At 46.9% G+C, this 16,974-nt stretch overlaps 2 protein-coding genes across 3 annotated transcripts in view; one reads left to right on the top strand and one right to left on the bottom strand.

The window, feature by feature from the left end:
- The window catches only part of SAFB2 (scaffold attachment factor B2), a 170,836-nt gene that overhangs the window by 142,876 nt on the left and 10,986 nt on the right, over positions 1-16,974 (top strand). Inside the window, exons 6-14 of the mRNA XM_050770098.1 lie at positions 249-311; positions 1,225-1,252; positions 2,160-2,670; positions 3,100-3,149; positions 3,687-3,787; positions 9,763-9,912; positions 10,006-10,118; positions 14,281-14,411; positions 15,978-16,069. Coding sequence (XP_050626055.1) covers positions 249-311; positions 1,225-1,252; positions 2,160-2,670; positions 3,100-3,149; positions 3,687-3,787; positions 9,763-9,912; positions 10,006-10,118; positions 14,281-14,411; positions 15,978-16,069 — 1,239 coding nt within the window. The remainder of the gene's footprint in view (positions 1-248; positions 312-1,224; positions 1,253-2,159; positions 2,671-3,099; positions 3,150-3,686; positions 3,788-9,762; positions 9,913-10,005; positions 10,119-14,280; positions 14,412-15,977; positions 16,070-16,974) is intronic.
- RPL36 (ribosomal protein L36) overlaps positions 1-16,974 on the bottom strand; it is a 459,247-nt gene that overhangs the window by 80,410 nt on the left and 361,863 nt on the right. The gene's annotated exons all lie outside the window — the stretch shown is intronic.

The following is a 16,974-nucleotide window of genomic DNA, read 5'->3' on the forward strand; positions in this document are numbered from 1 at the left end:
CATTCACCCAGTACAGACAGGGCAGCATACCCCCCTGCAGGCCACTGCCAGAGACGCTGGTGGAGCAGAGGCGTGGAGTGTGTGTTCTGGCGGAGAGGCAAGCGCTGAACTGAATGACCCAACGGTAGACTTTTAGATGGCAAAAGGTGCTGTGAGGGAAACAGACACACAGGTTGCCTAAGCGAGGTGTTGGCCTTGGTTTTCACAGCTCCAGCTTCCACAAAGTCATCTTCCATTTTGTTTTTCAGGTGGATGGGGAAGGATTCAAGAACACTTCGGAAACTTCATCGTTGAACTTCAAAGTAACTCCGGTAAGTTACCATCTGGTTCTGCATCACTGGGAATGTTAAACAAGTGGTTGATGTTCCACAGTGAAAGAGCAGTGTGTATGTATAAGGAAATGATACTGTGCTGGATACTGGGGTTAAGAGGTTAGCAGAACAGAAGTAGTTTCAGGGCTGGCCATCTAGCAGGGGCAGTGGGATCAAACCAAGTATGTAACCAGAAGGGAGAAAGAAGTGTGATGAGGGAGCAGGTGTGGTGGTTGGACTTCAGAAGTGCCTGGAACTCTTCCCAGAGGAAGTTCTGTCTGAATTGAGGTCTGACGGATAGGTTGAAGAGGGAAAGAAGAATGTGGAGCAGAAAGTGTGGGGGGTGGCTCTGATGCAGAAGAGAGAGGGGAGCACACAGGGTTGAGGAGAAGCCAGAGGGTGTTGCAGAGCAGCTGGGCCCGCCTCGCTGAGTCTGGGCTACCAGAAGGATCGGACCTGTTGTCCTAAGTGAGCCAGACGTTGGAAGAGGTTTTCAGCAGAGTGGAGAGATCATTTTGTTTTAACAGGTTTCAGTTACAAATAAGTTTATGTTGGGAAAAGTATTTTTTTCCTAAATCCACTGTGACCTCTCCTCTGACAAAGGGGGTCTTTGCCAGCTGCAGCAGCCACTAGGTCAGCTTGGTCATGGGGTGAGTGGCACGTCTGTGCGGGGCCCAGACTCGGGAGAATGAGACAGACTGTTATCACTAGGGACCTGCTGTTACCAGAGGAACTGGCAAAATGAACTGGTTTTCATCAAGTTATTGTAGCATGGAATACATTTTTTGGAGAGGAGAAAGTTTTGTGGAAACAGGCATTTATTCACAGATGATTGAAAGCTGTATTTGTTGGTGAAATGTATCTGCCCCGTGTTTAAAGTGACTTGTGGATTTGCTTTTTCTTTTTTAAATAGGACATTGAAGAATCTCTTTTGGAGCCAGGTACTGATAAGAGAAACACGACAGTTATGGTTTGAAAGTTTTCACGCTATTATTTTAAAGCTGTCTATATTTTAAGTTGTGTTATGATCTTGTAAATTGCTCTAATGGTGGACAATCCAGATCATACAAGGATCAGAGATTGGAAACCCATTCGTATCACCAGATCTGTGGAAGAGCCATTCTGGCTTCTTGAGGTCAAATACATTTGGTGCAATGTAGTGATTATTTTCATCTCTAACCACGTAGAGTGGCATTTAATTCCCCCTGTCCCCATGATTCCTCCATGTGTTTCTACACATGAAACAGATCTTGTGATATTTTGCTGCAGTCGTTTTGATTAATGCAGTTAAGGCAGGAAAAAGCTGTTGTCAGGGCACTTACCACCTGAGAAGTGACTGGATTCCAGAAGAGGAAACAGAGTTTCTTCGTGAACATTTTCGACATATTATTCCCCTTCCGGACTGCGTTTATCTCCCACCGTCAGAAGAGATTCTGATTTTCATATTGGATTGTTCTGTTAAAAGAAATTCAAAGAAATTTGGAAATTGAGCTGTCGTTGAATGGTGATTGCATTCGGTTCAGCACCTTGGACATTGGAAAATCAGTCAGAAGACCCAGACTTGAACAAAAACTCGAAGAAGACTGTTGAGAAGCAGCCGCGTGGTTGTAGGTTTTTAAATCTGTGGGGGCCTTTTCTCTTCCGTGTAGCGTAGAGGCTTACCTAGAGGCGGTCGCAGCGCAGGTAGTGTAACCAGTATAACTTTGTGTACCCGCGGGTTTTCCAATCTCTGTGTAGCTAGCAGTTCTCTTCGTGTTAGTGTGGCAGCCGTGCCAGTTCCACATTTGTGATTGCTTTATTTCCCTGGTAATTAAACCTTGTGCCATTCTATTCCTGTTAAATCCGTAGAAAATGAGAAAATACTCGACATTTTGGGGGAAACTTGTAAATCTGAGCCAGTAAAAGAAGAAAGTTCCGAGCTGGAGCAGCCATTTGCACAGGACACAAGTAGCGTGGGGCCAGACAGAAAGCTTGCGGAGGAAGAGGACCTATTTGACAGCGCCCATCCGGAAGAGGGTGATTTAGATTTGGCCAGCGAGTCAACAGCACACGCTCAGTCGAGCAAGGCAGACAGCCTGTTAGCGGTAGTGAAAAGGGAGCCCGCGGAGCAGCCAGGCGATGGCGAGAGGACGGACTGTGAGCCTGTAGGGCTAGAGCCGGCAGTTGAGCAGAGTAGTGCGGCCTCCGAGCTCGCGGAGGCCTCTAGCGAGGAGCTCGCGGAAGCACCCACGGAAGCCGCAAGCCCAGAAGCCAGAGATAGCAAAGAAGACGGGAGGAAGTTTGATTTTGAAGCTTGTAATGAAGTCCCTCCGGCTCCTAAAGAGTCCTCAACCAGTGAGGGCGCTGATCAGAAAATGAGGTTTGTTTTTTCTCAGTTTTAGACCAGACGCTATCTCCTTTTCATTGGTCATTTAATGACACACATAAGCTGTTTTTTTCTGCAATTGGCCAGCCAGACTGACGAAATTGTAGTTTTGCTTCTAAAGAATGTTTTGTTTCTCTGTGTGTTTTTAATGGGTGATTCAATTCCTTTTCTTTTTCTCAACCTATCATGGTTGTGTTCTTAAATTGTTAATCGTTATCTTCAGCTAAATCGAATTGACTTTTACAAATCTGACATTGTATTTTTGGGGTCAGATTTTCCAATATAAGCTTGCAGAGGTGTCTGTTAAAATTTTATTTCAGACTAATTTTCTGGTAGGTATTCAGTTTTAGCACATAATCATATTTTTAGTTTTGTTCTCTTTCGTTTTTTTCCTGTATGAGTAACATTAACTTTTGTCTCTAGCTCTTTTAAGGAAGAAAAAGATATAAAGCCAATCATTAAAGATGAAAAAGGTATGATTTAACTTATGTGGTAGGGAGCCATGTTTGGATCCCTTATTTTGGGAGGAGGGGCGTGCAGATATCCACACTTTGGATCCAGTAATTTGTTTTATTATGGATTACTGGAATCAACCACCTAATGGTTTCTTGAGAGACTAGTTTTAGAAGTTCGCAAGCATCTGCATTTTATATTTCTGTTGTGGTTGTCATTTATGGGATAGTGAAAAGCACAAGAAAGGAATAATTCTGCTCATTGAAGACTGTTTCAAGGACTTTAGAGACTGCTGTCTTGGATGAGATCTGATCATCAAAAGACATTTCAGTGCATAACTGACATGGGCATGATTATTCCTTGAGTAAGAAAACTCAGTTTTTGCTGTCCAGATTTTCTGCCTTCTGTGTGTTGGCATGTGTGTGTGCATTAAATTCTTGAGTCAACAGTTGGGATTGGGCGTCGTTAGGGCTTTTAAAGAGGGCTGCGCTCTTAAGAATGGTTGTGCTTCCTGTTAGGCCTTGGGTTGTTGCCTAAGAATCTCCCTCTCGTGCCAGGTCGAGTTGGCAGCAGTTCTGGTCGGAACCTGTGGGTCAGCGGGCTGTCCTCCACAACACGAGCTACGGATCTCAAGAACCTTTTCAGCAAGTATGGGAAGGTATGCCTTCCCTTGCCTCATACCATCCACTGTGATTATCAGAGTTAAAAAGGAAACTCTGCCGGGTGCAGTGGTTCACATCTATAATCCCAGCAGTTTGGGAGGCTGAGGCAGGAGGATTGCTTGAGTCCAGGAGTTCAAGACCAGCCAGGGAACATAGCAAGACCTTGTGTTTACTAAAAAACGACAACAATGGCTGGGCGTGGTGGCTCAAGCCTGTAATCCCAGGACTTTGGGAGGCCGAGACGGGCAGATCACAAAGTCAGGAGATCGAGACCATCTTGGCTAACATGGTGAAACCCCGTCTCTACTAAAAAATACAAAAAAACTAGCCGGGTGAGGCGGCGGGCGCCTGTAGTCCCAGCTGCTCAGGGAGTCCCAGCTACTTCAGGGAGGCTGAGGCAGGAGAATGGCGTAAATCCAGGAGGCGGAGCTTGCAGTGAGCTGAGATCCGGCCACTGCACCCCAGCCTGCGCGACAGAATGAGACTCCGTCTGAAAAAAAAAAAAAGGACAGCAACAAAGCTCGCCCAGTCTTGTGCAGTGCACCTTATTTCCTGACTCACAGTAACTAGGGTGCCGAGCAGGGCACGTGGTTGGTCATATCACAGCAGTGCTCAGAACAGCAGTATAAACAGCTTCCATCTCAATGTTCTTGGGGTTCTTTCTAACTGGTCTCAAAGAGACTTATGGTCTTTTGTCCTAAGCAAAACTTAAAGCTGACATGATCAGTTTTTTTCCCTTAAGAATAAATTGGGGCCGGGCGCGGTGGCTCACGCCTGTAATCCCAGCACTTTGGAAGGCCGAGGCGGGTGCATCACAAGGTCAGGAGATCGAGACCATGGTGAAACCCCGTCTCTACTAAAAATAGAAAAAATTAGCCGGGCGCAGTGGCGGGCGCCTGTAGTCCCAGCTACTCGGGAGGCTGAGGCCGGAGAATGGCGTGAACCCGGGAGGCGGAGCTTGTAGTGAGCCGAGATTGCGCCACTGCACTCCAGCCTGGGCGACAGAGCGAGACTCCGTCTCAAAAAAAAAAAAAAAAAAAAAAAAAAAAAAATTGGGAGGCTGAGACGGGCAGATCACCTAAGGTCAGGAGATCAAGACCAACCTGGCCAACATGGCTAACCCCTGTCTCTACTAAAAATACAAAAAATTAGCCAGCCGTGGTGGTGTGTGCCTGTAGTCCCAGCTACTTGGGAAGCTGAGGCAGGAGAATCACTTGAACCCGGGAGGCAGAGGTTGCAGTGAGCCAAGATTGTGCCACTGCACTCCTACCTGGGTAACAGAGTGAAACTGTCTCAAAAAAAAAAAAAAAAAAAGAATGACATGAATAATTGACTTTCATATAATTTAGCATTTTAAGTATATAGTCTGACATGATCGTGGTTCAAAAATCACTAAGATGCTGCTTATGGGGGCAGGAGAAAAATAGTACAATTCAGCAGCTTTCCAAAGGAAGTTGAGGAGGACAATTTAAAATGATTCCACTGTTTGGAATGAATTAATGTAAGAGTCTTCTTTTTTTTTTTTTTGAGACCGCGTCTCGCTCTGTTGCCCAGGCTAAAGTGCGGTGGTGTGATCTTGGCTCACTGCGACCACCGCCTCCCAGGTTCAAGTGATTCTCGTGCCTCAGCTTCCTGAGTAGCTGGGATTACAGGCACCCACCACCATGCCTGGCTAATTTTTGTATTTTCAGTAGAGATGAGGTTTCACCATGTTGACCAGGCTGGTCTCCAACTCCTGACCTATGTGATCTGCCTGCTCGGCCTCCCAAAGTGCTGGGATTACAGACGTGAGCCACCGCACTTAACCAAGAGTCTTCTGATAAGCAGTTGGCACTCCCCTGGTCTCCTGGGTGCCTCTGGGGAGTGGCTTCCAAAGGAGAAGACTCACCATTTAGTGTCTGGACGGTGCCCTGATTCCAGGCAGAGCGGGGCCTGTCTGACACAGCCTTCTGGCTACAGAAGCTGTTCCTTTGTCTAGGTCTGTGTCACCCGATCAGGTGTTGGTTAATGTTTCATTGCTTAAGAAGCAGACAAGACCCAGAGAAAGCATTTAGTTCAGTTTTTCTCTTAACAGTCTGTTCAACAAGGGCTTAGGAAATTCTTATAACCATGAATAACCCGTTTCTTCAGTTACTTTTTTGACTTCACTCAGACACGATTAAGCAGAAGTAAACATACATGGTCACTGTCATCACAGATTTTTTAGTCTGATGGGAAAAAGACAGTTTAAGAAATAAACACATATGTGTTGTGATGAGCCTATTAAGGAAGGTTAGAGTACGCTATCAGTATGTTGGGGAGACCATGTTTAGATTCAGGAGACAGCTTCAGCAGACCTCGCTGAAGAAGTGACATTCAGCCGAGGCGTGAGTGATAGAGTTGGCCTTGCCTGTGGGTCTCAGCTCTGGACAAAAACAGGAGGACGTAGGAAGGCCAGAGGGGCAGGACACCACTCGGCTACTTGACTGAAGCACGCAGAGGCTGCTGTGACAAGCTCCAGGGTGGATGGCACTGCCCAGGGATGGGGACGTACAAGCTTAGTATGGTGCCTCCTCTCATTTGGGTTTTGTCTGTCAGAAGAAATGTCCTTGTAAGGATGATTAATTTGATGGTAAGGTAGAATGACGTCATCATTGGCTTCAGCTGTGATATGGGAAGTGGCGTCTGTGTTTCTGTGAGGAGAGTCTTTTGTCCCTTTGGCCCTGACACTTCAGGCAGAGTCTCGACTCCTCCATTTGTGTGGTCTAAACCACAGGACGTCAGAGTCTGATGGGAACCTCGAGCGTGTGGGTTCCACCTTGTCATTTCATAGTTGGGGCCATGAGGTCCAGAGACGGGGAATGCCTTACTCAGGTTGACCCACTGAGTCAGAGATGGGTCAGAGAGCAGGACTCCTGTGTTTTGGGGAAACGTTCACTCTGTGCGCCAGTGCTGGTGGGGCTGGCGTTGAATCTGCTATCTTGCTGTCTGTTTTCTGTTCATGATGTTCATTTATCTCTTTTTCCCATTTATCTGCCACCTTGTGGGTTGAGTCCTTTGATGACTGATGGCTTATTTACTCTCTTTGTCATTGTGGTTTACTGGCTGCTTGTAGGATTACAGTACACATCTTCCCTTACAGTCTGTCTGCAAGTGGTGCTCTGTTGGGTTCAGTGTAGTGCAAGAACTATCCGCGGGAATATACTTGCATTTCCCCTCCTGTCAATCTTCGTGATGTTATTGTCATACAGTTTACTTCTCTTGAAGAAGTCACCCAATATTTTGTTGGCTTTGACTTGCTGTGGTTTGGCTTTTTTGCTTTGAACAGTTTTTTTTTGTTTGTTTGTTTGTTTGAGACAGAGTCTCGCTCTGTTGCCCAGGCTGGAGTGCAGTGGCGCAATCTTGGCTCACTGCAACCTCTGCCTCCCGGGTTCACGCCATTCTCCTGCCTCAACCTCCCAAGTAGCTGGGACTACAGGCGCCCGCCACCATGCCCGGCTAATTTTTTGTATTTTTAGTAGAGACGGGGTTTCACTGTGTTAGCCAGGATGGTCTCGATCTCCTGACCTCATGATCCGCCTGCCTCGGCCTCCCAGAGTGCTAGGATTACAGGCGTGAGCCACCGCGCCCAGCCGAACAGTTATCTTTTAAAGAGACCCAGAAATGACTGGAAAAAATCATGTTCACCTCGCCAGGTGCTCTTCCTTGCTTTTTGTTGTACATCCCGTCGGAGATCATCTTCTTCCCTCCTGAAGGAACTGAAAGTTTCTTGTAGTGTGGGGTTGCTGGTGATGTGTTCTTGTTTCTTTTGCATGTCAGAAAAAGTCTTTACTTTGTCTTCATTTTGAAATAAATTTTCACTGGGTATAGAATTCTAGGTTAACTTGGCCGGGCGTGGTGGCTCAAGCCTGTAATCCCAGCACTTTGGGAGGCCAAGACGGGTGGATCACAAGGTCAGGAGATCGAGACCATCCTGGCTAACACGGTGAAACCCTGTCTCTACTAAAAAATACAAAAAAAAAAAAAAAACTAGCCGGGCGAGGTGGCGGGGGCCTGTAGTCCTAGCTACTCGGGAGGCTGAGGCAGGAGAATGGCGTGAACCCGGGAGGCGGAGCTTGCAGTGAGCTGAGATCCGGCCACTGCACTCCAGCCGGGGCGACAGAGCGAGACTCCGTCTCAGGAAAAAAAAAAAAAAAAAAAAAGAATTCTAGGTTAACTTAATCCTTGTTCCTTTAGTTTCCAATTTGTCTCTTTTCCTCTGGCTGCTTTTAAGTTTCTTCTGTTTTTTGTTTTGTTTTGTTTTCCCATAGAGACAGGATCTCACCGTGTCGCTCAGGTTGGAGTACAGTGGTGCTCACTGCAGCCTCAACCTCCCAGGCTCAAGCAATCCTCTCACCTCAGCCTCCTGAGTAGCTGAGACCACAGGCACCACACCACTATACCCAGCTAATTTTTAAAATTTTTGGTAGAGATGTAGTTTCTCCGTGTTGCCCAGGCTGGTTTTGAACACCTGGCCTCAAGTGATCCACCCGCCTTGGCCTCAGAAAGTGCTGGGATTACAGGCATGAGCCACTGTGCCCAGCCTGTCCCGGTAATTTTTTATGGGATGTTGTGAATTGTATTTTGTTGGGTGCTAGTTATACTTGTATCTCTACAAATACCCTTGAGCTTTTTTCTGGTGCACAGCTGAGGTACTTGACACACTTTGGTCCTTGTGGGGCTTTTATGCTAAGTCAGGGTCAAAGTAGCCTTCAGTTTGGGCTGATTTGGTCTCACTACTGGGCAATGCCCTCTGAGTAGTGGGTCTGATGCCCGTGAATTACCAGCCTTTCCACCCTGGCTATTGGGAAGAGCAAACCATTTGTGGCCCTGAGTGCCCCCAGTGATTGTTCCCTCTGCTCCTTATGAGTGGTGCTGTCCCAGCCTCTGGTTTCCTTGCACACACATGCACTGGGCGGGAGGAGCCCTCTGTGGGTCTCTTCAGCTTGCTCTGTGTGGCTGTGTCCTCTCTGATCCTCAGTTCTGTGGTTTCTCTCTGCCTTGGTCTCAGAATCTCAGTGCTATTTTACCCATCCCCCATTGCCTGGGAACTTCAGGCAGTGAGCAGGGGCAGTCAGGAAGCTCTCAGGGATCGCTGTCTCGGGCAGCCTGATGTCCAGGATCTGAAAACCGTCATGGCCTACGTTTCATCACGTTTGTCAGTTGTTTCAGGCAGGAAGACAATGCTTAGTTCTCCCATCTCGGCCAGAAGTGGAAGTCCTTTCCCCATGGGAACATTCCCGACAGTCCGGGTCTGAGTCAGAGCTGTTCTCAGGCCCAGCTGGAGTGGATGGGTGCGTTGCTTAGAAGCCCCACAGCTGTTCGTGGGCACAGTGGAAATAGAGAAAACGATGTGGATGGGTAGGACTTCTGGTTATTAGTTGTGAGTAATGAAGTTTAATGGTTTTATAACCTTGCATGTTTGTGTGTTTTCATTGTGATGACTGATCTTGTATTAAAAGCAATTGTATTTAGTGGCTGGGTACGGTGGCTCACGCCTGTAATCCCAGCACTTTGGGAGGCCGACTGGGGTAGATCACTTGAGGTCAGAAGTTGGAGACCAGCCTGGCCAACATGGGGAAACTTCCATCTCTACTAAAAACACAAAAATTAGCTGGGCGTGGTGGCCAGTGCCTGTAATCCCAGCTACTTGGGAGGCTGAGGCAGGAGAATTGCTTGAACCCAGGAGACAGAGCTTGCAGTGAGTCGAGATCAGGACACTACACTCCAGCCTGGGTGACAGAGTGAGACTGTGTCTCAAAAAAAAAAAAAAAAAGCAATTGTATTTGGATAGGTCAGGATTAATTGGAACCAATTCAGTAACTAATAGTGGAAAAGTACTAATATGGGGAGAGGTGACAAATAGTGAAAATGATTCTGATTGTCAGGTAATAACTTTAGCAAGTTGTGTGGTCATTTGTATGAGACAGTAAGAGTGCCCCTTTTCATGAAGGTTGTTGGGGCCAAAGTGGTAACGAACGCCCGCAGCCCGGGGGCTCGATGCTATGGATTCGTCACCATGTCGACATCCGACGAGGCAACCAAGTGCATCAGCCATCTCCACAGGACTGAGCTGCATGGACGAATGATTTCCGTAGAGAAGGTGAGGCAGTTCTCGTCTATGGTAACTCGCAAATGGAGTTTGCAAGTGAGAAGGCCTGGGCCACACATCATTTCTGTCTGTATTATATTTTAGGCCAAAAACGAGCCTGCTGGGAAAAAGCTTTCCGACAGAAAAGAGTGCGAAGTGAAGAAGGAAAAATTATCGAGTGTCGACAGACATCATTCTGTGGAGATCAAAATTGAAAAGTAAAGTGAATTTTCAAACCTTCTCTTGGAATCCCTGGGAGGAGGGCAAGGGCAGCCACCGTGGGCCTTGAAAAACACACTCTGTCCCCACCTCTACCCACGCAGCCTTTCCAGCTTCCTGCTGGAGTCTCAGCTGATTTTTGTGTTCTGCTGCCACTTCAATATTCAGCCTTATTTATTTATTTTTTGGAGACAGGGACTCACTCTGTCACCTAGGATGGAGTGCAGTGGCACTGCAGCCTCCACCTTCCAGGCTTAAGTGAGTCTCTTACTCCAGCCTCCCAAGTAACCGGGACTACTGCAGGCATACACCACCCAGCCAGGCTACTTTTAGCATTTTTTGTAGAGACGTGGTTTCGCCATGTTACCAAGGCTGGTCTCAAATTCTTGAGCTCACGTGATCTGCCCGCCTTGGCCTCTCAAAGTGCTGAGATTACAGGTGTGAGCCACCACGCACTGCCAATCTTCAGCTTTCTGTTTAAAGCTATTTAACGAAGTAGCCCGTGTCTTTAAAAAGTGGATGCAGATGATCCTCAGCATGTATTTGTGTCCTGACAAGTGATTAGCCTTTTGAAAAATCAGTATACACAAAATGAAAGAATACTATTTTGTATGTCCTTTTCCATATTCTGGTCCCTTGTACAGCCTCTCAGACCTCGGAATCATTTCCTCATCCATGTTGATTTTCATGTAGTTCTCACTTATTAATCACAGCAACTGTCATAAACCCAGTTTTTCAAAGATAAAGCATCATCCAAAGGAATGTAGCCTGGTCTAGTGTTGCAGTGAATGACTTTGAGCAAGTTGGTGCTGTGTCTGACAGATGGCAAGTATTGCTGTGTTTACTTCAAAATTAAAAATATCCCAAGGCACCCTGTGAGTTCACGGTGGCACCCTGGGGTATCTTGGCCTAGTGGTTGGGAACCATGGGTCTGAGGTTCTATTTTTATAAAGGGGTGATTTATATCGAATCAAAATGGAGGTAGGGACAGATCTTTCAAGGCAGGTGTGGCTTATTTATATTTTTAACACAATTGTAGGCTTTTGAGAAGGTAGATTTCGGTGGTGTATCTGATCAGGGCAATGTCTCAGAAGGCTGAGTGTCTGCCTTAAGTTTACATTGTCAGTACAGTTTAGAGAGTAAACATGTCTGTGGACATAGTTGAACTGGGTTTTTGAAGATGTAATTACCAATTTACATCCTGGCCAAATTGGAATTATTATATTTAATTGGAATTATTATTTTTAAAAAGCATTTTACTTTTTGAGATGGGTCACCCAGGTTGGAGTGCAGTGACGCAATCATGGCTCACTACAGCCTTGACCTCCCAAGCCCAAGTGATCCTCCCACCTCAGCCACTCTAGTAGCTGGGGCTACAGGCATGGCTACCACTCCCTGGTAATTTTTAAATTCTTGATAGAGGCAGGGTCTTGCTCTTTTGCTCAGGTTGATTTCCACCCTGGCCTCAAGCAATTCTCCCACCTTGGTCCTGCAAAAGACTAGGATTATAGGCGTGAGCTGCTGCACCTGGCCCCAAGTTGAAATAAGTAGGCCCCTGAGTAATGGGTGTCAGATGAGCCTTCATGAACTTGGAGGGGGGCGGGGGGTTGGTGAGCACCCTAATTTAATCAGCAACTTCAAAAAGACACATCCCATCAGCATTGCTGAGAAAAAAAACGTCTGTATTGGTGGAAGATGGGGAACTGTTGTTGCAGGTTTGCGGTATTCTTGGTATCTTGTGTTTCATTCATTGCTTTTCTGCATTTGTGGGAAAGGTGGTAATAATTAGCTAACAGTATGGCATGGTCCTGTGGCCAGCATTGGGAATGCAGCAGTTTTCTCGGTCCTTGCAGTAGCCCTGGGAGGCACGTGCTCTATGTAGGAGAGGATACAGGCCTAGATAGGGGAACACGTCCTGCCTGAGTTTTCTGGGAAACGGCAAGGCTGGGATTCAACCTATGAAGGTCGCTCGGAGCCCCATGGCTCTTAACTGGGTGATGAACTTAAGACCTTTAAGACCGAACTTCCTGCAGGTTGTTTGCCTAGGAGGTTGAGCATTTTAAAATTTGTTTTGACCTTATTTTTTCCTTCAAATTGACACCTTCATTAGCCTTTCCTTCCGTTTGAAGGATTTCTAGATTGGTGGTCGGTCTTGTGAAATAGAGAAGCTTTCCAAAGAAGGGAAGAAGAGGGGCTCGCCTTTGCCGTCTTGGATGAGTGCTGGTTTTTATACAGTTGTTATCCAGAAAGCACATGTAAGTGTCAGGTGTAATCCCAGCACCCAGGGATGATTCTTTTTGTTGGATATCCTTCCAGTCTTTTTTCCAGCACATGTATTTATCTACTAGAAGGAAAGCAGATGAATAAACACAGAATCTTGTGCGGCAGGTGAAAGCAGCCAACCCCCCACCCCTGCCCTGTCCCGTCCTGCCCCTTTGCAAGTTCATGAAGGCTCATCTTACACCCATTACTCAGGGGCCTACTTATTTCAACTTGGGGCCAGGTGCAGCAGCTCACGCCTATAATCCTAGTCTTTTGCAGGACCAAGGTGGGAGAATTGCTTGAGGCCAGGGTGGAAACCAACCTGAGCAAAAGAGCAAGACCCTGTCTCTATCAAAAATTTAAAAATTACTTGGAAGTGGTAGCCCACACCTGTATCCAGCCACCTCCTTTTTATTCCCCCTGAGTTCTGTCTCAGGATCTAAAGACCCTTCTTTTTGTTTTTTTGTTTTTTTTTTCCTTTTTCTGTTTTTTGAAATGGAGTCTCTCTCTGTTGACAGGCTGGAGTGCAGTGGTGCAATCGCGGCTCACTGCAACCTTCGCCTCCTGGGTTCTAGCAGTTCTCCTGCCTCGGCCTCCCGAGTAGCTGGGATTACAGGCATGCGCCACCACACCCGGCTAAATGTTTTTGTGTTTTTAGTAGAGATGGGGTTTCACCATGTTGGCCAGGCTGGTCTCAAACTCCTGACCTTGTGATCCATCTGCCTCGGTCTCCTGAAGTGCTGGGATTACAGGCATGAGCCACCATGACCAGCCTAAAGACCCTTCTTTAAAGCATACCATGAGGTAACAAAAGTAAGCTGTAGAGCAGTATATGAAGTATGACCTCGTTCATGTCACGCCTAAGACACTCTATAAAACGTCACCGTAGATCACCGCAGTCAGGCAGACCCAGTGATTGACAGTAAGGCCGCCCTCGTGGTCGTCATAGGGATGAGGGAGAGGAGATAAGATGATTTACAATAGTCAGTTTTTCTCAAAATGAGTATTTTTTTTTAAAAAAAGACAACATGATGTGGAGGTTGAGAAGGGCAAGGGAGATGGGGCAATCAGAGGCTTCCCTGGCATGGCTGGAGCTCTGCCAGGAACCCTGCCTGGGTCGGTTGGGGAGAGGCCAACAGGTGCTTGCTGGAGGGCCCTGCAGAGGCCTGACTTTCCTGCCTGGACCCTGGCACATTGTTGGTGTTGAGTCAGTGTGCAGTTTAATTGCCTGAGGCGAATGGCATTAGGGAACGCGGCAGCTGAGTTTGAGTGGTGAAGATGATTTATTTCACTGCTTAGAAGAAAGTTGCTTTTGGTTGAAATGGCACTTAACACCTTCCCATATTCACTGGCACATAACACATCATTTAACTCCCTAAAAGTATGCAGTAGTTACTAACCGAGGGGTGTTGGCCTCACGGGTAAATGGCCTGCCACTCTGTGCAATGGGGGCTTGGCGTCCTGCCACTGGGCCTCTGTCCTATTGAGGCTATATTGGGAAGAAATGCTTTTCCCTATAAAGCTTATAAACAATGTTCCACACATACATGATGAAACATTAAACTTTTTAGAAGTGTTCTCATGTAGTTGGCATGTTTCTCGTCTCCACCTGCACGCCACTCTTGCATGCCAGCCTGTCTGGCATTTTGGAAATGCATCCCCAGGAATTTCATTGTGCATATCCCTCAGTTGAGCAAGTAATAGAAGTGGGAATACGGCCTGTATCTAAAGAGGAGTATTGTTGTTGTTATGGTTTTCAAATAATTTTTTCCCACCTGATTGCCGCCGGGGTGATTTTGTTTTGCGTGGACATCTGAGTATGTGTGAGTGAGGCTCTGGGTGAGCCGTTCCTGTTACAGAGTCTTGTGAACTCAATTTGATAACCATGTTTTTAAATAGAACCGTAATTAAGAAGGAGGAGAAGATTGAGAAGAAGGAGGAAAAAAAGCCTGAAGACATTAAAAAGGAAGAAAAAGACCAGGATGAGCTGAAACCTGGACCTACAAGTCGGTCTAGAGTCACCAAATCAGGTGATGATAGTCTTTTAAGTGCTAGGGGAAGGGTAAGGCCCAAGGCCTGGCACGGGTGGTGAGTAGATGGGGTTCCGAGGGAAGATGAGGACAGCAAGCTCTGGTGACATGGCTGTTTCGCTGTTCATATGTCACCGTTGAAGAAACGAGAGTCTGTTGATGAAATGGCTTAAAGGAGTTTCCATACAACATCAGGAATCCAGAAGTGCTTGGGACTCAGGGCTTGACGTGTATTGCTGAACTCAGCTGCCTGAGTTCTGGCTTTCTCAGGGCCTTTGGCTTGAGAGTGAGTTGTCCAAGTTTCTTGTAACTAACCTGATGCTATTTTGCAGGTGTGCAGTCAAGTTTTTCCCACATTATGTTAAAGCTGGAGGTAGTAAAAATACAGAGAAAACTGAAACCTCCAAGCATCTGTTGAAGTGGTTGTATTTGGACGATGCCACTTCTGTTGTCATTTTGTAAAAGTTCATTGTGCTTTACATCTTTGAATCTCTATAAGACTCAGAATGTTTTGTGGCAAAAAAAATAAGCCAACTCCACCTCCCCCATCAAGGAAGAAAAAAAACAGAAACAAAACCCAGCCATCTGGAGCATTGAAATTTGGTACAGCACATTACAAGCTGGATCTTCAGCTCTCGGGCTAATTTACCCCGAGTCTCATGAGGAACGTGTTTTTAAAATGTTCCTCAAGTATTATAAATCTCCCCAAATAAGTCATTGTTCCAGTGCTTAGAGCCTGGTGGTTCTGTTGTCAGGAGAGAGAATTGGTTGGGAAGCCTTTATTGCTGGAAATGAATGGAGGGAAGCCCACCCGTCTGGCAAGGCACTCCCTCAGAGCTGCAGTGTGATTCCGAGCATGGACTGGATACTGCAGAGCTTCACAGAACGTCAGGGAGGAGTGACAGCATAGACCAGCTCCAGAGCTGTGTGGGTTTAGTGTGGAGGGTCACAGAGGGCTCTGCGGGACGGCTGTGTCTGTGTGCGTGCTGCAGGTTTAAGCTGTAGGTTGGGAACAGGTCCCTCCAGTTGTACAAAGACCCGTGAGGGTGCCCCCGTTGTGCTGTGCCCGCGTTATTGTGTCGCTCACAATAGATGAGAAATAGAGGCTCTCAAGGCTGGTGTCAGTCACTTGACTCATGCCTTGTGTGTCCAGAGTCCATCAGAGTGCTGTTTACTACGGGAAGTTGGGGCGTCCACAGGTTTTCTTTTTTTTTTTTTTTTTTTTTTTTTTTTTTTTTTTTTGAGACGGAGTCTCACTCTGTCGCCCGGGCTGGAGTACAGTGGCCGGATCTCAGCTCACTGCAAGCTCCGCCTCCCGGGTTTACGTCATTCTCCTGCCTCAGCCTCCCAAGTAGCTGGGACTATAGGCGCCCGCCACCTCGCCCGGCTAGTTTTTTGTATTTTTTTTAGTAGAGACGGGGTTTCACTGTGTTAGCCAGGATGGTCTCGATCTCCTGGCCTCGTGATCCGCCTGTCTCGGCCTCCCAAAGTGCTGGGATTACAGGCTTGAGCCACCGCGCCCGGCCGTCCACAGGTTTTCATAGTTTGCTGTGTTTTGTCCTGAAGGAAGCAGAGGAATGGAGCGGACGGTTGTGATGGATAAATCGAAAGGAGAGCCTGTCATTAGCGTGAAAACCACCAGCAGGTCCAAAGAGAGAGTGAGTATTGCCTCCGCCATCTCAGGGCCAGCTGTTTCTCACGATGGCTCCACGACCCGTTTGATTCGCATTATGAAAATAATGCTGTTTCGCCTTTAAAATCTTAAAGAGTTCTTTGAAGTTTGTAGGAGGCATGATAATTGTGTAGATTGTAGATACAGACACACACGTGAATCCTGGCGCTTTCTGCAGAGCAGTGCTCCTCCGTGTTTGCTTGCCTCCATGTGCTGGCCCCGTACTGGCTCCTGACTGGGATGTGCCGCCTTCCGACAGAGCATCGGTTCACACAGCAGCTCCACCATAGGCTAGGATGGGCCAGACCCAGGCTTTTCAAGCTGGAAGGCAGGTCCTTCTCTTTGGTTGACTTAATAGCAGGTTACTTTCTTTCATTGATTTTCTAGTTTCTATTAAATTAACCAAAAAGGTAGAGACCAGCCTAGGACAGAGTGTTGGTCATGTTACCAGATCAAGAGCTGCCTCTCGAGTTGTGCTCACAACTAGACGAAATAGCATCTCATTTGCGTTTTTCACTCTGGAAAACAATAAAAACCTCTGCTTCCCAGCTGCAGGTTCTAGCTAAGATGTTCGTGAGGTGACTGTGCTTTTTTAATGAACGCAGAGTTCACCGTATTCAGCCAGGACCACTTTGTGTGGTTAAGACTTAAGTTTTTTGTTTTTTTTTTGAGACGGAGTCTTGCTGTGTGGCTCAGGCTGGAGTGCAGTGACGTGATCTCGCTCATTGCAGCCACTGCCTTCTGGGTTCAAGCGACTCTCCTGCCTCAGCCTCTTGAGTAGCTAAGATTACAGGCGCCGCCACCACACCAGGCTAATTTGTGTACTTTTAGTAGAGACGGGATTTTGCCACATTGACCAGGCTGGTCTCCAACTTCTGACCTCAAGTGATC

Source organism: Macaca thibetana, chromosome 19 (genome assembly GCF_024542745.1).
Source record: "Macaca thibetana thibetana isolate TM-01 chromosome 19, ASM2454274v1, whole genome shotgun sequence".
Classification (NCBI taxonomy): Eukaryota; Metazoa; Chordata; class Mammalia; order Primates; family Cercopithecidae; genus Macaca; species Macaca thibetana.